The following is a 27,513-nucleotide window of genomic DNA, read 5'->3' on the forward strand; positions in this document are numbered from 1 at the left end:
TAAATCCTTCCCTTATTCAGCTTCCCAAAATGCGTCACTTCCCACTTACCAGGATTAAGTTTTAACTTTCTGCTCAATTTGCCAGCTGAATTAATACATATAACCTCCCTTGCCTACTGTAGAAGCCTGAGATACATCTCATCAGGCCCTGGGGATTTATGCAACTTTATGCCTGCCAAAATGTCTAATACTTCCTCCCTACTCATTTTAACATGGTGTAGAAAGTCACCATCCCAACTGAAATCTTCAGCTTCAATATGTTTCTCCATTGTGAGTACAGATGAGAAATATTCATTTAAGACCTCATCCACATAAGGTCGCTACTATAGCATTTAATAGTCCCCATTCTATCCCTGGCAACCCACTAGTTCTTTATATATTTGGAAAATGTCTTAGGGTTTTCCTTATTCCTATCTGCCAAAGATATATCATGGGCCCTCTTTGACCTCCTAATTTTATTTCAGCAATACCCTCCACTCTATATAAGATAACAAAGTGTGGAGCTGGATGAACACAGCAGGCCAAGCAGCATCTTAGGAGCACAAAATCTGATGTTTTGGGCCTGAACCCTTCATCAGAATCTCTATCTCCTTCTGACTGTTAGGAGGACTGAAGTATAATCTCAGCAAAACGATCGCCCCTTTTTTCAATTTCTGATTTCTACCCAGATGGCCTCATTTGAAAAATCTTCTAAGACACTGTCCCTCAGTATATCAGTGATGGACTCCTTTATCAATAAAGTAATGCCCCCAACCCTCTTAAACACACTCGTCACATCTGAAACTTCTATGTCCTGGAATGTTGAGTAGCCAGTCCTGCCCTCAGTTCAACCATGTCTCAGTGATTGCAACATATCATAATCTCATGTGCCATTCAATGCTCTGAGTTTATTCACCATAGCAGTTAGGCTCCTTGCATTAAAATTGGAGCAGTTGAGATTCCTGGTCCTCCCATGTGTCTTACCATGCCCATGCTCATCTCTAATCCTTCTCTTTTTGGGAGAAAATACTCCTTGCTTATTCCTGTTAGGTAAAATCCAAGCAAAATTTTCTTAAATCTTCTGCAGTACCTGCAATGGATGGTTGAGAAGACACCTGCTGCAAGCTTTTATTTTATTTCCAAGTGGACTTTGAAGCTGGGTAACTGTGTAAGTTGAAAAGTCATCAAATTCTCCAGTAATGAGGTTAGGCTATTTCAGTTCCCTAGACTCATTTAAGTTGCTCGCATTTCACTGGATCCCACAGAATGTAAATCAACTTGCCTTATTTTTGTCCCTTCTGATCACACTCCTTTAGTCTGCCGGCCTGCTCTGACAGGACGGCCACTGCATCTTCCTATTGAAACAATGTGTTAGTATTGCAATTAGGGTTCGATATGCATATGGAGGTCAAAGGCCCAGCTGGCTGTAGATATATGAGCTCGCATTCTGGCTTTTGGCATCTCTGCAGCAGGTAAGCATCTTCAACAAAATGAGCTGTTCATCCTACAACAGTTCACGAATAGGTAAGGCTAGAGTCACCCTGATTTGTAATCTGCTTAGAAGAAGATTGTCTATCTATTGTTAACTAAATAGTAGTGCAGGATTTGAGTGATTCAATAATAGAAGCAAAACCAAAGAATGGTCATGAAATTCTTATAAGCAAATGGCAAACCTGGGCTTTTTGGTGGAATTTATTCAAGCCCAAATAAAGCCTGCACCTATAAGGGGGAGGCAATGGCCTTGTGGTGTTATCACTGGATTGTTAATCAAGAGACCAGGTAATCTTTTGGGGACATGGGTTTGAATCACAGCAGATGGTGAAGTTTGAATTCAATAAAATATCTGGAATTAAGGATCTAAGGATGACCATCAATCCATTGTTGATTGCTGGGAAAAACTCATCTGCTTCACTAATGTCCTTCAGGGAAGGGAAGTGCCATCCTTACCTGGTCTGGCCTGCACGTGACTCCAGACTCATAGCAATAGGGATGGGCAATAAATGCTGCAAGCCAGTGACACCCTCATCCTATTAATGAATAAAGAAGAAAAAAAATGGTGTAAAAGACAGCCAGATGTTTCCTGAAGATTGAGCATAAATTGAAATCTATAGATAGATGTTTGGCAGTGAGTTATATTTACATGTTCAACTAATAAGATGAAAATTTTACAATTGTCCACTGTTTAGTGAAATGATTATTTCAGCACTGTAAATTTATCTAAATTAACAGTTATTATAAAAATATATTGCAGCATTATGTTACGTATCTGAATATTATTAACAACATTTTTATATAGTGCTTCAAGCAACACTTTTGGTACGTGATCCAGAGACTGGAAAGCTCTATTCGAACTTTGATCATAGAATTTTTGAGATTCTTCGAGAGTCTAAGTGCATGTTAAAGATGGATTTGGAGATTCCAGAGATAGCCAAACGTCTGCTAAAAATGGAAAATACATTAAAATCTAACTGTAACAATTTGGAGGTAGGCCATTTAGTATTTCTTTGTGAGATATGGTGAGGATGTATTTTTCAATTTCTAATTGGTTGGTCAATGTAGTTCTACTCCATTATGCCATTACAATTATTAATATAAAGCAAAATTGTAGGGCAGAATTTTACATCTGAGTGATGTGGCCTATGGGGAGATGTGTGGTAGAATTGGGTAAGACCCATCTTAACATTAGGATGCTCTCTCCCTCCATACTTTATACTTTTCACAAGCAGCATGGGTGAAATTCTCACCAGGCAGCTGTGAATTAATTAATAGTCGTTATTGATTATTAAAAGCCATATTAATGGCATAATTAATACTTAGCCTCAGGAATTAACATTAATATTTAGCATCAGAAAAACTCAGCAAGGAAACCAGAGCAAGCACCTGAGAGATTTAACTTGCCACTTGCTCTGAAAGGCCTCCATGTTGAATACCACCAACATCTCACGGCACCTGCCACAGACGCCCTACATCCAGCCACATTAGCATCCAACATGTGCCAACCTCTAAGAATCCTCATGGGATATTTCCAGACCACTTGCAGGATGCTTCAACACTTCAGTGCTGCACCTACCAAATATCATTGTACTCGTCTAGCACTCAGGGGCACACACCCAAGTGGAAACAGCTTCACTCTATCCACCCTGTTCCAACTCATTCAAAATTGTGAAAACCTTAATCAGATCCCCTCTCAAATCTTCTCTCAAATGAGAAAAGTCCCAACTTCCTTAAACCATCCTCATATCTGGTGTCTCATTATCTGGAACTATTCCAGTAAATTGCTTCTGCAGTTTCTCCAATACATTTGTATAATGTAGTACCCATGACCATGCACAGTAGCCTAGCTGAGATCTTTCAAGTACCTTTTACACGCTCAACATTATCTTCATGTTCTTGTACTCTATACCTCTATTACTAAAGCTGAGTACATTATATGCTTCATTTACTGCTTTCTTCATCTGTTCTCCCACTTTGAATGATCTGTGCACATACTTTATGACAGACTAAATAAACAGAGAAAGAATCAGCTTACCTTCATGACGATAATGGATGCTTGCAGATGTGGTGCCAATCAAGTAGGGTGCATTCTCTTGGATGGCATCAAGCTTCCCAAGTGTTGTTGGAGCTTGCTCATCCAGGGAAGTGGACAGTACTCCATCACTCTTCTGATTTTTGCCTTGTAAATGATGGATATGCCTGGGGAGTCAGGAGGTGAGTTACTTTGTACTAGGGATCCCTAGCCTCTGGTGTGTTCTTGTAGCCACAGTGTTTATATGGATGACCTGGTTAAGTTTTTGGAAACCCCCAGGATATTGACAGTGGGAATCAGGACACTGTGACTCTATTCTCTCTAGTTGGATTTGGTCATTGCCTGGAATTTGTGTGGTGTAGATGTTGCTTGCCACATTTCAGTCCAGACTTGGTCCAGTTCTTCCTGGGTTCGGACATGGACTGGTTTGGTATCCTAGGAGTCCTGATAATGTTGAGCATTGCACAATTATCCGTAAGCATTCCCACTTCGTACCTTATGATGGAGTGCAGCTCATTTATGAAGCAGCTGAAGATCATTGGGCCTAGGATATTACTCTAAGGATCTCATGTAAAGATATCCTGGAGCTGAGATGACAGCTCCAAAACTCACAGCCATCTTCCTTTATCTAACATATGACTCCAACCAGTAGAGAGGTTTCCCCTATTTCCATTAACTCCAGGAGGAGGTGTTGGGCGTTTTGAAAAGCATTAAGGGAGACAAGACCACAAGATCTGATGGGTCTATCCCATCATACTGAGGGGGGCAAGGCAGGAAATAGCTGGGACATAAACAAAATCACTGTATTCTTTGTATTCTTTTTAATCACAGGAGAGGTCCCAAAAGACCGGAGAATAGCTGTTGTTGTTCCTTTGTTAAGAAGGGCAACAGGGATAATTAAGGAAATTATAGGTCAGTGAGATTTATGTCAATGGTATGGAAATTTATGGAGAAGATTCTTAGAAAAGAATTTACACACACTTGGAAAAATATGTATTATTCGTGATAGGCAGCATGGCTTTGTGTGGGAGAAGTGGTATCTTAAAATCTTGATTGGGTTTCTTTAAGGAAATGACAAAGATATTTGATCAGAGTAGAGCAGCAAATGTTATCTACATGGACTTTAGCAAGGCCTTTGACAAGGTCCCTCATGGCAGGCTGATGCAGAAGGTGAAGTTATATGGGATCCACAATGAGCTGGTAAGATGGATACAGAACTGGTTTGGGCAGAGAAGACAGAGAGTAGTGGTGGAAAGGTGTTTTGCTGACTTGAGATCTGTGAATAGTGTTGTTCCACAGGCATCAGTGCCCAAACTCAATTGTTTCTGAGATATCTATAAATGATCTGGAGGAGAGTACAGGTTTGATTTGATTTATTATTGTTATATGTATCTACGTACAGTGAGAAGTTTTAATTTGCAAGCAATACAGATAGTCCATAAAATTCAAGAAAATACAGATCATAGGGTGCTTAGACGGAACGAGGCATACAAGGTTACAGCTGCACAAGTGTACAAAGCAAGATCAACATTAGGTTTGAATTAGAGAGGTCTATTCATCACTCTAATAGCAGCAGGGAAGAAACTGTTCTTGAACCTGTTGGTATGTATGTTCAAGCTTCTGTATCTTCTGCCTGACCTAAGAGCTTGGAAAACAGTATTACTAGGGTGGGAGGGGCCTTTAATGATCTTGGCATCCTTTCTGTGGCAATAAGAAATATAAATGAAGTCCAAGGATGGGAGCTTGGCTCCTGATATGGCCTGGTCTATGTACAGAACTTTCTCTAGTTTCTTACAATCTTGAGTTAAATAGTTGCTATTCCAAATTGTTATGCACCCGGACAGAATTCTTTCTGTGGTGCTTCTGTGAACATTGGTGAGGGTCCTTATGGAAATGCTGAATTTCCTAAGCCACCTGAAGAAGAAGAGGTGTTGTTGTGCCTTCTTGATTGTTGAATCTACGTGGTGTGTCCAAGACGTATTGTTGGCTAACGTCACTCCTTGTTACAGCCTTGGTTCAAACATGGACAAAAGCTCTCAATTCCAGAGGAAAGGTGAGAGTAACAGCCCTTAACAAAAGTCCACTTTCAACCAAGTATGCCTCCAAGAAGCCTCAGCAAAAATTGAATCAATGGGAACCAGTGCAAACTCTCCAATGATTGGAGTCATATGTGGCACATGGGAGAGTTGTTGTGATGTTGGAAGTCAGTCATCTCAGCTCCAGGACATCTCTGCAGGAGCTCCTCAGGCTCCTCCTACTGGGCCCAACTATCATTAATGCTTAATAAATGACCGTCCCTCCATCATAAGGTTGGAAGTTGGGATGTTCGCCTTTGGTTGGATAATATTCAGCACCATTTACAGATGAAGGAAAATCCCAAGGTTTTTTATACATATATAAAGAGTAAAAGGGTAGCCAGGCAGTGGGTTGGCTCACTAAAGGACAGGGAAGGGAATTTGTGCACGGAGCCGAAGGAAATAGGTGATGTATTAAATGAATATTTTGCATCAGTATTCACCATAGAGAAGGACTTGGTGAATGATGAGTCGGGGGAAGGGTGTGTAGATAATTTGGGCCATGTTGAGATAAGAAGGGAGGAGGCATTGCAGGTCTTGAAAAACATTAAGGTAGACATGTCCCCAGGGCCTGATGGGATATACCCCAGAATACTGAGAGAAGAAAGGGAGGAAATTGCTGGGGCCTTGAGAGAAATCTTTGTATCCTCACTGGCTACAGGGGAGGTCCCAGAATATTGGAGAATAGCCAATGTTGTTTCGTTGTTTAAGAAGGGTTGTAAGGATAATCCAGCCAATTACAGGCTGATGAGCCTTACATCAGTGGTAGGGAATTTATTGAGAGGATTTCTTTGAGACAGGATTTACCCTCTCTTGGAAATCAGTGGGCGTATTAGCGAGAGGCAATGTGGTTTTGTGAAAGGGAGGTCGTGTCTCACTAACTTGTTGGAGTTTTTGAGGAAGTGATGAAGATGATCGATGAGGGTAGGGTAGTGGATGTTGTCTGCATGGATTTCAGTAAGATCTTTGACCAGGTCCCTCATGGCAGGCTGATACAGAAGGTAAAATCGCATGGGGTCAAAGGTGAGCTTGTAAGATGGATAAAAACCTGGCTCGGTCATAGAATACAGAGGGTAGCAGTTGAAGTATGCGTTTCTAAATGGAGGGCTGTGACTTGTGGTTTTCCTCAGGGATCAGTGTTGGGACCTTTGCTATTTGTAATGTATAATAATGATTTGGAGGAAGATGTAACTGGTCTGCTTAGTAAGTTTGCCGATGACACAAAGGTTGGTGGAATTGAGGATAGCAAAGAGGACCGTCAGAGGATACAGCAGGATATAGATCGGCTGGTGACTCGGGCAGTGAGAGGGCAGTTGGAATTTAATCCAGAAAAATGTGAGGTAATGCATTTTGGAAGGTCTAATCCAGATGGAAAATATATAGTAAGGGGCAGAATCTTTAAGAGTACTGATAGGCAGAGGGATCTGGGTGTACAAGTACACAGGTCACTGAAAGTGGCAATGCAGGTGGAAAGGTAGTCAACAAGGCATATGGCATTCATGCCTTCATCTGCCGAGGCACTGAGTTTAAAAATTGTCAGGTAATGTTGTGGCTTTATAGAACTTTAGTTAGGCTGCATTTGGAATATTGTGTTCAATTCTGGTCACCACGCTACCAGAAGGATTCGGTGGCTTTGGAGAGGTTACAGAAAAGATTTACCAGGATGTTGTCTGGTATGGAGTGCATTAACTATGAAGAGAGATTGGAGAAACTTAGGTTGTTCTCACTGGAACAACAGAGGTTGAGGTGTGACCTGATAGATGCCTACAAGATTATGAAAAGCACAGACACAGAGGACAGTCAGAAGCTTTTTCCCAGGGTGGAAGAGTCAGTTACCAGGGTTCATAGGTTTAAGGTGTGAGGGGCAATGTTTAAAGGTGATGTAAAAGGCCAGTTTTTTACACAGAGGGTGGTGCGTGCCTGGAACTCACTGCCGGAGGAGGTAGTGGAAGCAGATACTATAGTGACATTTAAAGGGTGTCTCGACAAATACATGAATAGGACGGGAATAGAAGGATTTGGTCCCTGGAAGTGTAAAGAATTTTAGTTGTGACGGGCAGCATGTCCATGCAGGCTTGGCATGCCAAAGGGCCTGTAATTTTTCTTTATTCTTTGTTTGTTCTTTTATCTCAAATTCTGAATGAGCCAATAGTCAATACAAGATCTGGACAACATCCAGCCTTGAATTGATAAGTGGCAAGTAACATTTCATAGAATCTTAGCATTCCTACAATGTGGGAGGGGACCACTCAGCTGCTCAAGTCTACACTAACACCCTGAAAAACATAGTACCCAGACCCACCCCCCTCCCCTATCCCTCTAACCCTGCATATCCCATAGCTAATCCACCTAACCTTCACATCTTTTGACTGTGAGAGGAAACTAGAGCACCTGGAGGAAACCCACATAGACACAGGAGAATGTGCAAACTCGACAGAGGCAAGTCGCCTGAGGGTGGTATTGAACCTGGCCTCATGGCGTTGATTGCAGCAGTGCTAACAACTGAGCCATCTGCATCACTCAAATACCAAGCAATGAACATCTTCAAAAAGAGACAATCTAACCACCTACCTTGGTATTCAATAATGTTCTAATCACTGAATCCCCACATTCTTGGTTTAGCGTTGTCTGGAAACTCAACTATGCTCATCATATAAATTTGTCGTTACACGGGAGGGTCAGAGACTAGGAATACTGCGGAAAGTATCTTACCTCATGATGCCTCTGAGCCTATCCCCACCTACAAGGGACAGTTCAGAGCTATGATGGAATGCTCCCCACTGGCCTGGATGGGTGCAGCTCCAACACTCAAGAAGCTTGACAATCCAGGAATAAACAAACCAGTTGATTAGCACCACATCCACAAGCATTCAATCCCTTCACCACCGACACCCAGTGGCAGCAGTTTATATTATCTGGAAGATGCATTGCAGAAATTCAACTTCCTTCGGCAGCAGCTTCTGAACCCATAGCTGATTCCAGCACCACTTCTGAAAGAAAAAGGTAGTTGATACGTAGGAGCACCACGACCTGCAAATTCCCTTCCAAGCCACTCAGCATCCTGACTTGGGAATATATCACTATTCCTTTACTGTTGCTGGATCAGAACCCTGGGATTCCCTCCCTAACATCATTGTGTGTCAACCTACAGCACATGGACTGCAGTAGTTTAAGAAGGCTGGTCACTAACACATATCCCTAAAGCTGGGAGGGAAAATTAATAGGGTAGTTAAGAAGGCTGACAAGATGTTTGCCTTTATCAATCGAGACAAAATTATAAAGGCAAGGAGGCTACGTTAGAGCTGTAAAGGACTTTGCTTGGGCCACAGCTGGAGTACTGTATGCATTGATGGGTTAGCCATAGTAAATGTAGGATTGTGGACATCAGGTGGGTTTGGGTAGGATGCTGTTTGGAGAGTTAGTGCAGACTCAGTGGGCCAAATTGGTCTGTTTCTGTGATATTGGGATTCTATGATTCCTGTTGGGAAGGAACTGGCATCCCTTACCTAGTCCAGCCTACATGTGACACCAAACCCATAGCAATGCAGTTGACTCTTAACTGTCCTCTAGGCAATTAGAGATGTGCAGTAAATGCTGGCCCAGTCGTGATGCCCTGACCCAAGGGCGCACAATCTTAAGATGAAAGGCAGGAGCTTTCAAGGGGACTTGAAGATTTCTTTTTACTCAGAGGGTGGTAGGGGTCAGGAATGCACTACATGAGAGGGTAGTTGAGACTGATAACCTCACACCATTAAAAAGTTATATGATGAGTACTTTAAATGCCATAACATTCCAAGCAACGGGCCTAGTAGTGGAAAGTAGTCTACAGTAGATTTAGCTTTTGTGCTCCTGAGATGCTGCTTGGCCTGCTGTGTTCATCCAGCCTCACATTTTATTATCTTGGAATCTCCAGCATCTGCAGTTCCCATTATCTCTGATACAGTAGATTTAGTCTACTTTTGGCAGTACAGACTTGATGGCCCAGTTTCTGAGGAAGGGTCACTTGACCCGGAGTACTAACTCTGTATTTTGCCTTCACAGATGCTGCCAGACCTGCTGAGCTTTTCCAGAAACTTAGTTTTTGATGGCCCAAAAGACCTCCTGAACTGTATGATTTTATGACCTCCACTTGGTGCTGTCAGTTTGTTGGATGCTTTGATGACCAGCTGTGTCTGAATTTCAGTGTTTGTGTTCTTTCATGTTCGCCCACTGATGCTTACTTTACATGCTGTTGTTATGATGTAGATCTTTGCCTTCAGCAGGGTGTTTGTACTTGATGAAGCAATATTTATGTTAGCTGATGTGACATGGAGACAGGCACAGAGATTCAATCGACCTTTATTTCAGCTCTTGATATACACATATACTAGAGTTACATGCACTTCAGTATAAAGCTATTCAGTTACAAAGAGAAGCACACTTCCTTCATCATTTCAAGCTTCAAGTGGCCCCAGTTAAGGTGAAGTCTGAGACCTTTATCCTTTCAGATCGCGTGTTATGATATGGGATGATATCATAAGCATGTTTCTTAAAGGTATACTGTGTACAAGATGTGGGACAGAACACAATACTCGCACTTGCAATCTGTCTCCCATTCAGCTGCAGGTTCAAATTCACCATTCCATATTCAGGCCTTAGTCTGAGTGAAACGTCACCTTCACACTGATTTCTGCCCCTTCAATCACATTTTTGCTGATTGCTAGGGAACAAGTTTATCAACATCAATTATGGTAGACAATATGGGGTGGCATGGTAGCACAGTGGTTAGCATTGCTGCGTTACAGTGCCAGGGACCCAGGTTCAATTCCAGACTCAGACAACTGTCTGCGTGGAGTTGTACATTTTCCCCAAGTCAGTGTAGGTTTGCTCCAGTTTCCTCCCACAGTCCAAAGATGTGTAGGCTAGGTTGATTGGCCATGTTAAATTGCCCATAGTATTCAGGGATGTGTAGGTTAGGTGGGTTATAGGAGGACATGTTTGGGTGAGTGCTGTGATTGTCAGTGTGGACCTGTTGGGCCAAAGGGCCTATTTCCACACTGTCAGGATTCTATGAAGTGACTCATGATTGGAGGAGCAGATCCTTTCCAATGCATCACTTTCACTTACTTAAATATTGTTAAGAAAGTACCAGCAGTCAAATCTTTTCATCTTATGCTCATCAGATCTAGGACACAGCAAACAGACTTGAGAAAAGACACACTGAAGTTCCCAAGCATGAGAAGAGGATGCTGATTATTTGGGTCATGTTGATATGGAGATGTAGCAAGATCATTTAACTGTCAGTCTTAGAGCTCAGACCAAGCAGGTAGACACTGATTGTCAGGGAATGGTCATGGGAATGCAGCAGAAATTGGCAGTCTCCAAGGCCCTGTTTTTCATGAATAAGATATAGTATCTAGAATACACCTCCTCCCACCCACCTTCCTGCAAAAATTCCATCCCCTAATCCCAATTCCTTCGCTTCACCTGCATCTGCTCCTAGGATGAGGCATTCCACTCCTGTACATCTCAGATGTCCTTGTTTTTCAAGGACCGCAACATCCCCCCCAACAGTGGTTGAGAACGACCTCAATCGTGTCTCCCGCATTTCTCACAACTCATCCCTCACACCCCGTCTCTGCAATGACCGCCAAAAGAGAATCCCCTTTGTCCTCATATACCACCCAACCAACCTCCGGATCCAATGCATCATCCTCCGACAGCTCCGCCATTTACAATCCAACCCCACCACCAAAGACATTTTTCCATCCCCACACTAGTCTGCTTTCCGGAGGGACCACTCTCTCTGTGACTCCCTTGTCCATTCCACACTTACTTCCAACCCCACCACACCTAGCACTTTGCCCTGCAACTGCAGCAAGTGCTATACTTGCCCCAATACCTCCTCCCTCACCCCATTTCAGGTCCCAAGAAGACTTTCCACATCAAGCAGATGTCCACCTGCACACCTGCCAATGTGGTATACTGCATAGGCTGTGAAGGCTTGGGGACCGCTTTGCAGAACACCTACACTCGGTTCGCAATAAACAATTGCACTTCCCAGTCGCGAACCATTTCAACTCCTCCTCCCATTCCTTAGACAACATGTCCATCCTGGGCTTCCTGCAGTGCCACAATGATGCCACCTGAAGGTTGCAGGAACAGCAACTCATATTCTGCTTGGGAACCCTGCAGCCCATTGGTATCACTGTGGATTTCACAAGCTTTGAAAGCTCCCCTCCCCCTACTGCATCCCAAAACCAGCCCAGCTATTCCCGCCTCCCTAACCTGTTCTTCCTCTCACTGTACCCTCCTCCCATCTCAAGCTGCACCCCCATTTCCTACCTACTAACCTCATCCAGATCCCATTGACCTGTCCGTCTGCCCCGGACTGACCTATCCCCTCCCTACCTCCCAACCTGCACTCACACCTACTGGCTCCATCCCCGCTTCTTTAACTTGTCTGTCTCCGCTCCATCTATCTTCTCCTCTATCCATCTTTGATCCGCCTCCCCCTCTCTCCCTACTTATTTCAGAACCCCCTCCCCCTCCCACTTTTCTGATGAAAGTTCTAGGCCCGAAATGTCAGCTATTGTGCTCCTAAAATGCTGCTTGGCCTGCTGTGTTCATCCAGCTCCATACTTTGTTATCTCAGATTCTCCAGCATCTGCAGTTGCCATTATCTCTGATACAGTTTCTCCTCTACAATATCTGTATAAATTCCTTTTTTCTTCATATATAGAGTCCTACATACTCATATACATAGCTTTTAGCACATGCAAAGTTTTCTCATGGTAAGACTGACTGATGATCTTAAATTGGTTTCCATTGTAATTTTCAACACAGTCTGGATTATTTAATAAATGATTTACAATAGCAGAATCACATCTAATGTTTTGAGGGTTGCTAGTATGAACTGCTTGACCGCATTTGGAATGCTGTCTGCTGCAAATGGTCATCAGGACATGTTTGATGTAGTCTGTCTGTTGCTGGGAAGTAAGACTATACAACTGGCATCACATCAAACTTAAGCCTGTCTAAGTTGATCATGAGCTGCATTGTTGATGTGTCTGGCGTCACATATACACCAAACCAGGATGACATATTTCTTTATCTAAAGGGCTCTAGTGAAAATCTGGGAGTTTCATGGTCACCATTATAAATCCAAATCAACATATCGGGTATTACACTGGCAGTGAAAATCAGACATGACATTTCTGAGGCAGACAAAACACCTTTGACTTGACAACAGAATCTTGTTAGTGAAGTAAAACCAAAAGACCTGCGGATGCTGTAAACCAGGAACAAAAACAAAGTTGCTGGAAAAGTTCAGCAGGTCTGGCAGCATCTGTGAAGGATAAAAAAGAATTAATGTTTTAGTGCCAGGTGACCCTTTCTCAGAACTGTTCTGAGGAAGGGTCGCTGGACCTGAAACATTAACTGTTTTTTCCTTCACTGATGCTGCCAGACCTGCTGAGATTTTCCACCAACTTTGTTTTTGTCCTTGTTAGTGAAGTAAACTGCTTACAGGTTTACTGCAAACGTGCAGCATAAGTAGGTGGTTTCACCTGTTGCTCAGGTTTTTGAGACATCTTCTCTGTGATATATGTTTCAGTTCAATGTGATGCCAGTTATATAGGCTTACTTCCTATCAACTGACAGACCACATCAAATACGTCCCAGCAGACAGCATTCCAAATGTGCTCAAGCAGTTCATACTTGCAACCCTCAAAACATTAGATGTGATTCTGATATTATAAATCATTTATTAAATAATCCAGACTGTTATGAAAATTACAATGGAAACCAATTTAAGATCATCAGTCAGACTTGCCGTGAGGGGTATTCGCAAGTGTTAGTCCTTTGTAGAATTAGGGATGAGAAATAAATACTATTCTCTTCAATTATGCTCATCAAGTCCTAAGAATTAATTAAAAATAAATTAAAACTTTCTTCTTTTGTATTCCGAAAATCAGTCTGTTCTTCATGCGTTTGAGACCGTGTGCCAAAGAATTCCTTCTGAATTTATGGCATTGATAACACCTAAAGTTAATAAGGTGAGTACTAAATTGTTCAGGTAAAAGTAAAAGTCATTCTATAGTAAAAGCAAACCGCGTACGTTGATGAACAAAAGAAAAATATTACAACCGTGTTGCTATCCATTTATACTTACAAATGGGTTTCGTAGTGTACAAAACTGAGCAATTACAGATGAATTGGCAATCATATTGCCTTTGTTTTCATAACCAGAATATAGATGGCTAATTTTAATTTTATTGCAGTATGAAAAACTGTACAATAGTGTGTCAGCAGTTCATTTTACATCTTCACATTATTTTCTTTTTGATGAACGTGTAACTTAGGTCAGTATGTTCTTTTGGCGGGGAGTCTGGGGGCAGGGGTGAGGGGAGGCTTCTGGCTCGCTATTTAGTTTCAATTTGGGTTTATGTCAGAATAAAATTGCTCTGTGGAGGGACAGTGCAAATATAATGGGTCAAAAGGGCCCCTCCGCAAACCTAAGCCAGGCTCTAGTAGTTAATGTACAAAGACAGATTATAAAAACCTACCTTCTATTTCTTTAAAATTAGACAATTTAAGGATGTTTTACTCATTGAAATTGAGGCTTCAGAAAAGCTTCAGATAAGGGTTGCAAGTTTAATTCCCAGATGTAAGCAGCTTAGTTACTTAATAGGTTTGTCCAAGAGCTGGTCCTCTCGTTCTCGGATTTATGCGTGTTTCATTTGATTTGTACAAGATGATGAAGGAAGTTTTATTGTAGATGCATTGTCATCTGCTATGACAGAATTTAAATATTGCTGAAACAGAACATTTTGCTGAAGGTTTCATCCTAGAGCCATCAGGGCAATTTGCATAAATATCAGTTTAAGGGGAAACCAACATTTATTCAGTATGGGAGGAGAATACTGATTGGCTGGTAAGTGGGCTCTGATCAGTTTAGGTATTGCCATAGAGAATGCACCAGTTAATAATGATTGACAGTTAACTACTAGCCTTTTTATTAGTATTAAACCAGATTGATTCTGATTGGTCAACACATTACCCTGAACAATGAATCAACAAGTGGTTATCATTTATTTTGATGTCCTGAAGATACAGGTACAGTGCACCAATACTTACAGCCAATAATGGGGAAAAAAGATTTTTTAAAGAAGCAGTGAGAGTAGTTAAAAGCCCACTGCAATTAAGTGCATAGATTTGAATCTAGTATCCAAAAAGAGATGAATTACCAGACATTCAAAGCAAATTTTTCTTCCCTTAGAAGAAAGGGAATGATGAAAATTTACTTTCATTGCAAGTCTGCACTAGAAACCAAAATTTAGATTTCTAGAAGTGATTTTAGCAGTTAGTAAATGTCTCTTTTGATGATAACGTAAAGAATAAACAAATTAAGGGAGATATTTAGATCTAAATAGATTGATTGGAAAAATCTGCAACTTCAAGTACCAGAACCTAACATTGAAATTAATGTTTTCTTTTCAATAACTTTGAGCTAAATAAGCAAGTTTATTTTGTAATTATTGATGTGAATTGGAATTTCCAATGCTGTAAAATTGGTGAAAAACATCAGATGTGAGAAAAAGAGCATAAATCTAACCACACAGTGTCAAATCCAGTATCAAAGTACCTTGGAAGGAGGGAACGTAGGCATATATCTGTGCATTTGGCAGGTCTGATCATTAAATGAACTGTCTTCCTATTGATAAACATGGCTAGCTTTTGATGCACTTCTCTGGTCCCAACATCAGTGCAGTTGACCGCACCCTGCCTCTACTACAGCTGCAAAGTTGACTGTACCTGGCTGACTCCATGTATCTAAGGGAAAGTACACAAGTTTTTGAGCCACAGTGAAAATGGCATTAATCACCCCTGGGTAGAATTACTTGCATGCATTTGGAATTCCACAGAAGTTCTAAGTGGCTCCCTGAAACAATCGACACACATTAAACTTGAGGACCACTATTACACTTAAGGGATCTCCAATAGGATTTCCTCTCAACCTTTGTAGATGCTGGTGCTAATTTGGCAGTTGACAGAAATGGATCACATCTTTGAAATAACTCCACAGAGGCCAGTACCCCATCACCAAGCCACCCTTTATTTACATGTGGGAAGTCTTTGAAACTGACCCAGCTTCAACAGAGTGAGCAGACCCTCTGACACACGTCTTTTTAATCTGTTAGCCAGGGCCCCCTGAATGGACCAGATTAATAGGAAACTCATATTCTATGAAGCCCACCTGGCTGATTTCATTACAACCCTTACAGTGGTGATATTGTGGTTAGGCCACTGGATTACTAATTGAGAGCCCAAGGCAAATAATCCAGTGTCATTGTTTGAATCCCACTACAATGGACAGTGAGATTTGAATTCAATAAAATCTGGAATTTAAATCCACGCTAATGGCGACCATGTAATCATTGTCAATTGTCATAAACCACCACTAGTTCACTTATGGCTGTTGGGGAAGGAGATTTGCTGTCCTGACCTGGTCTGGTCTTCAGTTGACCCCTGATGCACACTAATGTGGTTGCCTCTTAACTGTCCTCTGAAATAGCCTAATGAGCCATTTTGTATAATTGAGACCCTAACACAGATCCTTGTGGGACAGCCTGATCACATCTGTCTTCAAGAGAATGATGATGAAGGTATGGGATCCAGTAGGGGGGACTGCGAGCTGCTTGAGCAAATTGACATGGGGAAAGATCTGGTGTTGGAGATGTTAGCAGGTTTACAAGTGGACACATCTCTGGATCTGGATGAATTATATCTCAGGCTGCTTTGGCAGGAAAGGGAAGAGATTACAGGTGCACTGGCCCAATTTTTAATTCTTATCTGGCTGTGGGGAAGTGTCAGCGGAATAGAGAGCAGCTAATCTGGTTCCAATATTTAAGAGAGATTGTAGAGATAAACCAGAGAACTATAGACTATGAGTCTCATGTTAGTGGGAAGGAAACTATTGGAGAACATTCTGAAAGAGAGCATCTATCTTCTTGTGGAGAGACAAAACTTGATCAGGGAGAATCAGCATGGCTTTGTCATTGGGAGATCATGCCAAACAAATTTGATTAAATTTTTTGAGGAGGTGGCCAGGTGGTGGGGTAACAGTAGTGCAGTTGATGTAGTTTCTGTGGATTTTAGCAAAGCCTTTGATAAAGTGTCACATAGGAAAGTTATCAAGAAGAAAAATACACCCCAGATACAGGATCATTTGATAAAGTGGATTCAAAATTGACTCAGTTATCAGGCAGAGGGTGATGACAGATAAAAACCAAAAGAACTGCGGATGCTATAAATCAGGAACAAAAACAAAGTTGCTGGAAAAGCTCAGCAGGTCTGGCAGTATCTGTGAAGGATAAAACAGAGTTAACGTTTTGGGTCCAGTGACCCTTTCTCAGAACTGATGACAGATAGCTGCTTCAGTGGTTGAAAGCCATGTGCAGTGTTGTACCACAGGGATCTGTGTTGGGTTCCTATTATTCATTACTTATATAAATAACATACATGACATTGTTAGGTTGGATTAGTAAATTTGTGGGTAAAACAAAGATTGGCCAGTTGGTTAACAATGGGATTGAGTGTGTTGGGCTACAAGAAGATATAAGTAGGACGGTCAAATTGGTGATGAGGCAGATGGAATTTAACTTTGTAAACTGTGAGGTGAGACACTTTGGAAGGAATAATTTGACAAGGCATTTTTCAATGAACATCATAGCACAAGGAAGTTCTGTGGAACAAAGGGACCTTGGTATTTGTCTATAGGACTTTGAAGGCAGATGGGCATGTTAGTTGAGTGGTGAAAAAAACGTATGGAGCATTTGCCTGTATCAATTGAAGCATAGATTACAAAAACAGGGAAGTCATGTCAGAATTGTATAGAACTTTGGTGAGACCAGAGCTAGAGTACTGTGTGTAGGAAGGGTGTGATTGCACTGCATAGGATGCAGAGAAGATTTATCAGGATGCTTACTGGGAAGGAAAATTTAAGTAATGAGAAAAAATTGGATAGGCTTGGATTATCTTTTTTGGAGCAGACAAGACTAAAGGGGATCTGATGAGGTGTACAAGATTATGAATGGCTTGGACAGAATGGATACGGAGCAGCTGTTCACAATAGTCAAAGAGCTAGTCACAAGGGAGATGGGTTCAAAGTGAGGGGCCGGAAGTTTGGCAGGATATGAAGAAAAACATTTTTACCCAGTAACTGGTGATGGTCTGGAATGGGCTGCCTAGGAGGGAGGTAGGTGCAAATTGCCTTAAATCTTTAAAAAGTACCTGGATGAGCACTTGGCACATCATAATAATCAAGGCTATGGGCCAAATGCTGGTTAATGGGTTTAGGTTGAAGGTCAGATGTTTTGCATGTGTTAGTGCAGATTCAATGGGCCGAAGGGCCTCGTCAGCACTGTGATTTTATGACATTCTGCCATATTGAGTACAAACCTGTACCTACTTTCTGTCACCTGTCACTCAACCAATTTCCCAGCTATATCAATAATTTGCTGTCAGTTCCAAGGAACTCTATCTTAGTTAGTAGTGGGGCATCATCAAATACATTCTGGAAGGCCATATAACTAACATCCATATTCCCCTGGCCATTACCTTCATAACCTTTTCAAAAACTTCAATAAAGTTTGTCAGGCATGACTTACTTGTCATGAACCTGTGATGGCTACGTGGTGTTATTGCTGGACTGTTAATCCAGAGACCCAAATAATGTTCTGGGTACTCGGGTTTGAATCCCACCGTGGCAGATGGTGGAATTTGAATTCAATAAAATATCTGGAATTAAGAGTCTAATGGTGACCATGAATTGAATGTTTGAAAACCCACCTGGTTCACTAATGTCCTTTAGGGAAGGAAACTGCCATCATCACCTGGTTTGGCCTACATGTGACTCCAGACCCACAGCAATGTGGTTGACCCTGGGCAATCTGAAATGGGCAATAAATGCTGCCTAGCCAGTGACACCTTCATCCCATTAATGAATTTAAAAAATGCTGGTTCTCCCTGATTAACTGAAACATTTCAAGGTGTTCAGTTATCCAGTCCTTCATAATAGACGCTAACAATTTCCCCAGCACAGATGTAATTCCCTGGTTTTACTCTTTCACCCTTCTCGAAAAGCACACTGACATTTGCAATTTTCCAATCCATGGGGACGATTCATGCGTCTAGAGAATTTGGAAAAATTGTTGTTATCACATCGACACTGTGCCCCCATACACCCTTGGATGGAAACTGTCAAATCCTGAGATTTATCACTGTCAAATTTCATGAATTTCCTCATTACCAATGTTTTACTTATGTTAATTTTATTAGGTTCCTGTTACAAATTCTCTGTTAATTTCCTTCGGGCTTTCTGCAAACTATCCTCCATTTCTATTGTAAATACTGAAGCAAAGTAATTATTCAATAGACAAACAGGTGACTGGAAGAACACAACAAGCTAGGCAGCATCGGGAGGAAAGGAGAAGTTGGGTGTCCTGAAGAAGTGTAATACCTGAACTGTTAACTTTTCCTTTTCTCCTGATGCTGCCTTTCTTGCTGTTCTTCAGCCTCCTGTTTGTCTACCTTGGATTCCAGCATCTGAAGTTATTTTGTCTTGAATTATTCAATAGGTCTGCCATTTCCCTGTAGTTATTGACAATATCCCCTCTTTTGTTCTTTAGTGGGCAAACATTTCTCCTGACAAGAGATGAAAGGAACTGCAGGTGCTGGAGAATCGGAGATAACAAAGTGTAGAGCTGGATGAACACAGCAGGCCAAGCAGCATCTGATGAGCAGAAAAGCTGATGTTTTGGGCCTAGACCCTTCATCAGAAATGTGGGATGGGGAGAGGTTTCTGAAATAAGTAGGGAGAGGGGGCAGGCGGATTGAAGATGGATAGAGGAGAAGATAGGCAGAGAGGTGCAGTGGGAGAGAGATCTCCTGATGTTTGCCTGGGATGCCTAACCTGAAGAAGTTATTCTCCTCCCTCCGGACAAACCTCAGGGGATCTCTTTCCCACTGCACCTCTTCACATATCTTCTCTTCTATCCATCTTCGATCCGCCTCCCCCTCTCCCTATTTATTTCAGAACCCTCTCCCCCTCCCCCATTTCTGATGATGGGTCTAGGCCCAAAATGTCAGCCTTTCTGCTCCTAAGATGCTGCTTGGTCTGCTGTGTTCATCCAGCTTTACATTTCTCCTGACCACCCGCTTTCCCATTATGTAACCGTAACATTTTTTAAAATTGATTTTGAACTTCCTGGCAAGTTTTCATCCATGAACAAAAACAAAGTTGCTGGAAAAGCTCAGCAGGCCTTGGCAGCATCTTTGAAGGAAAAAACAGAGTTAATATTTTGGGACTAGTGACCCTTCCTCAGAACTTTTTCTTTCATCGCCATTTTAGCACCTCCTTTAAGCTGCTTTGTAGACCTTTGCTAGTATTTATACGGTTCCCATTTAGCAGGATTTGTGCTCATTTTTGAATGTTTGCAAGCCCATTCTTTTAGATTTATGCTGTCTGTCTCTTTAGAGATACAGGTGTGAACACAATCAGCTTTTTCCATAGTTTGCCATTCGGTAAACTCGATGTGCTGAAAATTCCACAGTTAACACAACTTCGGATATCTCAACTTTGTAGCCATATATTTCTGGGTTGACTTCATTATTGCACAAGAGCTGTATCTCTTTAGTTGTCTGTGTCTGTATTTTCTGTGAAGTGTAAACTCTTGTGCATTTGTATAAAGAAATCTTATTTAGGCCATGTACTGTGACCTGTCCCTCAGCACTTATTATTATGCTTTATTTTTCTGTTTATTTTTTCTCTTCTGATTTAATCAATACACTTAATTTAATATTGCTGTACCTGAACTGCCAGTTTCCTTACTCTCTGTCCTGTTACTTGATTTTGAAATTGTACTAACTTTCCCTGGGCTATCCCCCCACTTACACGTTTAAAGTCCTTGTGACCACCTTATTTAGCCTTTTTGCTGAGACACTGAACTCAGATCAATTCAGATGGAGACATCCCAGTGGTACAGTTTCTCCCTGTCTTAGTACTGATGTTAGTGCTGAGTGAAATGGAGCCCTTCCTTCCTGTACCAGTCCTTTAGTTACATGTTTACTTCATTTATTTTCTGAACTCTATGCTAATTTGTATGTGGTTCAGATAATTATCCAGAGATTATAACCCTTGAGGTCCTGGTCTTTTATTTTGTTCCTAATTCTTGATATTGTGGAGGATATTATACAGGGGTATACCTGACTCTGAAAAACGTCTGAGACTCCTATAGGTAACAAACAGTGTAAAATACACAAATATTCATTCATTCACAAAATCCATTCACACCACAGCTAGATTCAAAAATTGATTTTCAAAAGAAATCGCCAGCACGTGACAGAAATATTTGCATGTTAATTATCAACTTCAAATACACTGTACCAAAAACCAAAGCGTACAGCAACTAATATTAAAAATTATACATGTGAAGCCCACACATATACACCATCTGCCCTTTTGGCATTTAAACATTCACACTTGTCAATTTGTCACAGGCTTTCCTGTTTTCGTTCCTCTGTACATTAAAAACCTGTTGCATATCTAAATTCTGTAAATTGTATGGACCATATCTGTTTTATTTTTCTCTATTTTTGATTGTGGACTGGGGTTGGGAAAAGTTTGTTACAAACCAAGGATTGCACGAAGGATTTTTGTACCTTTTAAAAGAGAGATACCAAAACTCATTGTAAATGGTTTCTATACTGCTGATTTTTAAGAGTGCAGCAGGCTGGTTGCAGATAGGCTGGCACAAAGTGAGATTTGACTGGTAATAAGTAGCTGGTTGATTTGTTGTGGTAGTATGGCGCACTGACCTCTACATCACCGAGGCCAAACGCCAACTCTCCGACACCACCTCCTACCGCCCCCTCGATCATGACCCCACCCCCAAGCACCAAACCATCATCTCCAACACCATTCATGACCTCATCACCTCAGGGGACCTCCCACCCACAGCCTCCAACCTCATTATTCCCCAACCCCACGCGGCCCGTTTCTATCTCCTTCCCAAAATCCACAAACCTGCCTGCCCTGGTTGACCCATTGTCTCAGCCTGTTCCTGCCCCACCGAACTCATCTCCACCTATCTGGACTCCATTTTCTCCCCTTTGGTCCAGGAACTCCCGACCTACGTCCATGACACCCACGTCCTCCACCTCCTCCAGAACTTCCAATTTCCTGGCCCCCAACACCTAATTTTCACCATGGACGTCCAGTCCCTATACACCTGTATTCTTCATGCAGATGGCCTCAAGGCCCTCCGCTTCTTCCTGTCCCGCAGGCCCGACCAGTCCCCCTCCACCGACACCGTCATCCGCCTAGCCGAACTCGTCCTCACCCTCAACAACTTCTCTTTTGATTCCTCCCAGTTCCTACAGACAAAGTGGGTGGCCATGGGCACCCACATGGGCCCCAGCTATGCCTGCCTCTTTGTAGGTTATGTGGAACAGTCCCTCTTCCGCACCTACACAGGCCCCAAACTCCACCTCTTCCTCCGTTACATTGATGACTGTATCGGCGCCATCTCTTGCTCCCCAGAGGAGCTCGAACAGTTCATCCACTTCACCAACACCTTCCACCCCAGCCTCAAGTTCAACTGGGCCATCTCCAACACATCCCTCACCTTCCTGGACCTCTCAGTCTCCCTCTCAGGCAAACAGCTTGTAACTGATGTCCATTTCAAGCCCACCGACTCCCACAGCTACCTAGAATACACCTCCTCCCACCCACCCTCCTGCAAAAAATCCATCCCCTGTTCCCAATTCCTCCGCCTCCGCTGCATCTGCTCCCAGGATGAGGCATTCCACTCCCGCACATCCCAGATGTCCAAGTTCTTCAAGGACCGCAACTTTCCCCCCACAGTGGTGGAGAATGCCCTTGACCACGTCTCCCGCATTTCCCGCAACACATCCCTCACACCCCACCCCCGCCACAACCGCCCAAAGAGGATCCCCCTCGTTCAAACACACCACCCCACCAACCTCTGGATACAACGCATCATCCTCCGACACTTCTGCCATCAACAATCCGACCCCACCACCCAAGACATTTTTCCATCCCCACCCTTGTCCGCTTTCCGGAGAGACCACTCTCTCCGTGACTCCCTTGTTCGCTCCACACTGCCCTCCAACCCCACCACACCTGGCACCTTCCACTGCAACCGCAGGAAGTGCTACACTTGCCCCCACACCTCCTCCCTCACCCCCATCCCAGGCCCCAAGATGCCTTTCCATATTAAGCAGAGGTTCACCTCCACATCTGCCAATGTGGTATACTGTATCCATTGTACCCGGTGTGGCTTCCTCTACATTGGGGAAACCAAGCGGAGTCTTGGGGACCGCTTTGCAGAACACCTCCACTCGGTTCGCAATAAACAACTGCACCTCCCTGTCGCGGACCATTTCAACTCCCCCTCCCATTCTTTAGATGACATGTCCATCATGGGCCTCCTGCTGTGCCACAATGACGCCACCAGAAGTTTGCAGGAACAGCAACTCATATTCCGCTTGGGAACCCTGCAGCCCAATGGTATCAGTGTGGACTTCACAAGCTTCAAAATCTCCCCTTCCCCCACCGCATCCCAAAACCAGACCAATTTGTCCCCTCCCCCCACTACATCACACAACAAGCCCAGCTCATCCCCTCCCCCCACTGCTTCCCAAAACCAGCCCAGCTTGTCCCTGCCTCCCTAACCTGTTCTTCCTCTCACCCATCCCTTCTTCCCACCTCAAGTCCCATCTCCATTTCGTACCTTACACCTCATCCCGCCTCCTTGACCTGTCCGTCTTCCCTGGACTGACCTATCCCCTCCCTACCTCCCCACCTATACTCTCCTCTCTACCTATGTTCTTTTCTCTCCATCTTCGGTCTGCATCCCCCTCTCTCCCTATTTATTCCAGTTCTCTCTCCCCATCCCCCTCTCTGATGAAGGGTCTAGGCCTGAAATGTCAGCTTTTGTGCTCCTGAGATGCTGCTTGGCCTGTTGTGTTCACCCAGCTTCACACTTTATCATCTTGGTTGATTTGTTGAATGGTGATGATCAGTTGATTATAAAAGCCATTGGCCTGACAACACCTATGTGATTGACTCTTAGCGAGCTGAATAGCTTTTGGGTGAGAACAGTAGTGGTGGAAGCTTTCAGAACTTTGGAAGCGGATGTGATGTGTCTCACTGCCATAGAACATATCTGAAGCCTGAAGAAATCTAGTTATTTTCTTTCACCAGCTGTGATAAGCTTTTGCTTTCAATCAGTAAGTCAGAGACGTTATAATTTCATAGAATCCCTACAGTGTGGAAGCAGACCATTTGGCTCATTAAATCCACACTGACCCTCTGAAGATCATCCCACCCAGATCCACCCCCCTACCTTATCCCTGTAACCCAGCATTTGCCATAACCCACCTAGCCTGTGGGATGAAACTGGAGAACCCGAAGGAAATTGTGCAGACTCCAAACAGACTGTTGCCTGAGGGTGTAATTGAACCTAGGTTCCTGGTGCTGTGAGGCAGCAGTGCCAACCACCAAGCTGCCATGCCTCCCAACGTCCAATCACCTGAATCTCCTACAAGGAAGTGAAAAGAAGAAGAAGAAAGATTGAAGGCCTGCAAGAGCCGGCAAGTTAAAGCTTCATTTCAGCAAAATGTGGATGCCATTGAACTGCTTCCCTAGGTTTTCTTCTTATGCCACACATAACACCAATGATATCTTTGGCTGTGTTGTCTGTATGTGTCCATCAGGGAAGTCTTGTAAGGGATTAGTTTTAGCTAGTAGTTGTATATTGACTATGTTTTCCCTGTAGTTAGAACCTATTTGTTTGTAATGAATAGTAATTCTTGTTAAGTACTGAAGCGTGGCCTGTGTTTTCTGTCGATCTGGGTCGAAAAAGCAAGACAAATTTGGGAATGTTGTTAAAATTGTTAACTGTTATGATAACTTTGAGAATAATGGGGCTTGATTCCCTTCAAGCTGCTCTAAAAGGTCTGACACAATTTTTTCAAAATTCATAACCAAAATATTGTGCTTGGTTGGCTCACTGAGCTCGTTCATTATTCAGAAGACAATGTTTCATTACCCTGCTGGGTAACGTCATCAGTGCAGCCTCCAATGAAGGGCTGTTATGTTTTCCAGCCTGGTATTTAAACTCTGGTGTCCATTTAGCTGGGTTACCTCACACCTGGTTTTCCTTTGTGGTGGTGTATATATAGGGTCTAGCTCTTTGTATTCGTTGATGGCTTTTTTAGTGGAGAACCAGACCTCTCGGAATTCCCGTGCTTGTCTCTGTTTGGCCTGTCCCAGGATCCTGGTGTTGTCCCCCAATCAAACTGGTGGTTTTCCTTATCCATGTGGATGCAGATGAGTGCGCATCAGTCATGTCTTTTAGTTACTAATTGATGTTCGTGTACTCTTGTGGCTAATTTTCTTCCTGTCAGTCCAATATAATGTTTGTCACAGTCTTTGCAGGGAATCTTGTATGTTATGTTGGTCCTGTCCATAGTCGGTAGTAGGTCTTTGGTTTGGGTTAGCAGTTGGCGTAGGGTTACGTGGGTTTGTGTGCTACTCTGATGCCCAGTGGTCGTAGGAGTCTTGTGGTCGGTTCAGATGTGTTCTTGATGTAAGGTGGCGTGATGAGTGTGTCGGGGTCTGCAGTATCTTCCTAGTGTCATTTGTGTAATAGACATCTTCTAACCCGATTGTTCGGGTATCCGTTGTCCTTGAATATTTGGAGGAGGTACTCTTCTTCTTTTTGGCATAGTTCTGTGTTGCTGTGGTGTGTTGTTGCTCATTTAAATAGAGTTTTCATGCAACATTGTTTGTGGGTGTTAGGGTGGTTGTTGTTGAAATTCAGTACTTGTTCAGTGTGTACGGCTTTCCTGTGTACCTTCGTTAGGAATTCCCTGTTGGTCCTGCGTTCCACCATGACGTCCCGGAAGGGGAGCTGTTTGTTCTTTTCCTCTTCCTTGGTGAATCTGATCCTGGTGAGAGTGTTGTTTATTAGTTCATGTGTCTCCTCTAGTTTGGTCCATTTAACAATTACGAAGGTGTCATCTACGTATCATATCCATAGTTTCAGTTGAATTAGTGGAAGGGCCATGCTTTCGAGTTTCTGCATCAGCACTTCAGCTATTAGTCTGGAGATAGGTGATCCCATGGGTGTCCTGTTGATCTGTTCATATCTTTGCTTGTAAAAGGTAAAGTGAGTAGAGAGGCATTGGTCCAGTAGCTTCAGCATGTTGTCTGTGGAGATGGTATTATTTCTGCTTCCCTTTCCACAAGTGCTGTCAGATCTGATGAACATATCCAGCATTTTGCAACATTCATAGTGGTTTCTTTTTTTCTTTTTATATATGGAGTTTGAACATATTTTAATGTTTAAGGATTACCTGAAAAGAGCTGAAAAATTACAAACTGCATGAATCTTCTTGAAATTTGTTATATTATTTCTTGAAAATGAATCTACTGTGGTTTTTTTGGCTTATGACTGGAAACTGAGTGACTTTGGAGAAACAGCTGAGCAAAGAATTCAAGGAGATAAGAAATGAGATTTATTGTCTTATTTTCAGAAAAGAAAGACTGGCTTTGAGTGGACTGGAGGCCCCTATGTTAATGCTTGCCAAGCAAACTGCTCTGTACTTAAGAGTTTTTGTTTGGACTGAGAAGCCTGAATGAAGTACACATGATCAAAGCAACTGAGTACTCTCCAGAAATCCTGTTCTCAGCAGAAGTTCCTGGGAAACTGTTTGAGTTTCTAAATACCAAAATTTCTGTGTCCCTGGTAAAACCTGAAAAGCTTGACTGTGTCAATTTATTGAATATTGACTCTAAGTCAGTTGAACATCAATTGGCAATCTAGAACTCTCAGCAGTTTGGCTTTATCAACAGGAAAATGTGGAAAACCACATGTTAGGATGGTACCAAGGAAAGAATAATGGGAGCTTGACAAAAGGTGCAGTAATTACCATGGGGTATCTTAATCTATACAATGGCTAAAAAAATCAGATGGAGAAAAGTAGTTTAGCTGAGGAATTGATTGCAACAAAATAGAAATTGCTGGCAAAAGTCAATAAGTCTGACAGCATCTATGGAGAGAAAGCAGGGTGCTGATGAAGAGTCCCTGGACTTGAAATCGTTAACTCTGCTTTCTTCCCACAGATGCTGCCAGGGCTGCTGAGCTTCACCAGCAATTTCTGTTTGTGTTTCAGATCTGCAGCATCTGCAGTTCTTTGTTTCATTAAGATGAGGATTTCAAAGAATGTTATTATGGCAGTTTCTCACATCAGAATACGTGGCACCAACCAGAGAGCAGGCTATATATAGACCTAGTTTTCACTAGTGAGGTCATATTAATTACTGACCTCATAGTGAAAGCTCGCCTGGGTAGTAGCGACCTGAAACTAGTGGTCATAGTTTTCAAAATAAAAGGTTTCACCTTTAAGACAGAGATGAAGATCTTATTTTTCTCAGAGGGTTGCAAATCTTTGGACTATCCATCCTCAAAAGGCAGCGGATGCAGAATCTTTAAAATTTTTAAAGCAGAGGTAGGCAGATTATTAATTACCAGGAGGATGAAGAATTTTTGGGGCTATGCAGCAATGTAGAGTTGAAGTTAAAATTAGATCAGCCATGATCTTATTGTATGGTAGAGCGGTCCAAAGGGCTGAGCGGACAATACGTGTTCCTTTTTCATATGTTTTTATGAAAAACATAAGTAGTTATCATATTCTATCCTTCATTCCTAGACCTTCGACAGAAACATGTCTTTTTTGTGTTGTAGGTGTATGTCTGTACGTGGGTTTAAGGGGATATAGTTTTTTCCTTGACCATGGTTTAGATGCGAACCAGTAGGTTGCCTATTTAAGAATGTGTTTGTTTCATGATAAATCGATTATTTT

At 42.5% G+C, this 27,513-nt stretch overlaps 1 protein-coding gene across 1 annotated transcript in view; it reads left to right on the forward strand.

The window, feature by feature from the left end:
* The window catches only part of LOC125452339 (dynein axonemal heavy chain 8-like), a 1,009,221-nt gene that overhangs the window by 368,094 nt on the left and 613,614 nt on the right, over nt 1–27,513 (forward strand). The window contains exons 18-19 of the mRNA XM_059645685.1: nt 2,276–2,463; nt 13,536–13,616. Coding sequence (XP_059501668.1) covers nt 2,276–2,463; nt 13,536–13,616 — 269 coding nt within the window. The remainder of the gene's footprint in view (nt 1–2,275; nt 2,464–13,535; nt 13,617–27,513) is intronic.

The sequence above is a fragment of the Stegostoma tigrinum genome, chromosome 4 (genome assembly GCF_030684315.1).
Source record: "Stegostoma tigrinum isolate sSteTig4 chromosome 4, sSteTig4.hap1, whole genome shotgun sequence".
Classification (NCBI taxonomy): domain Eukaryota; kingdom Metazoa; phylum Chordata; class Chondrichthyes; order Orectolobiformes; family Stegostomatidae; genus Stegostoma; species Stegostoma tigrinum.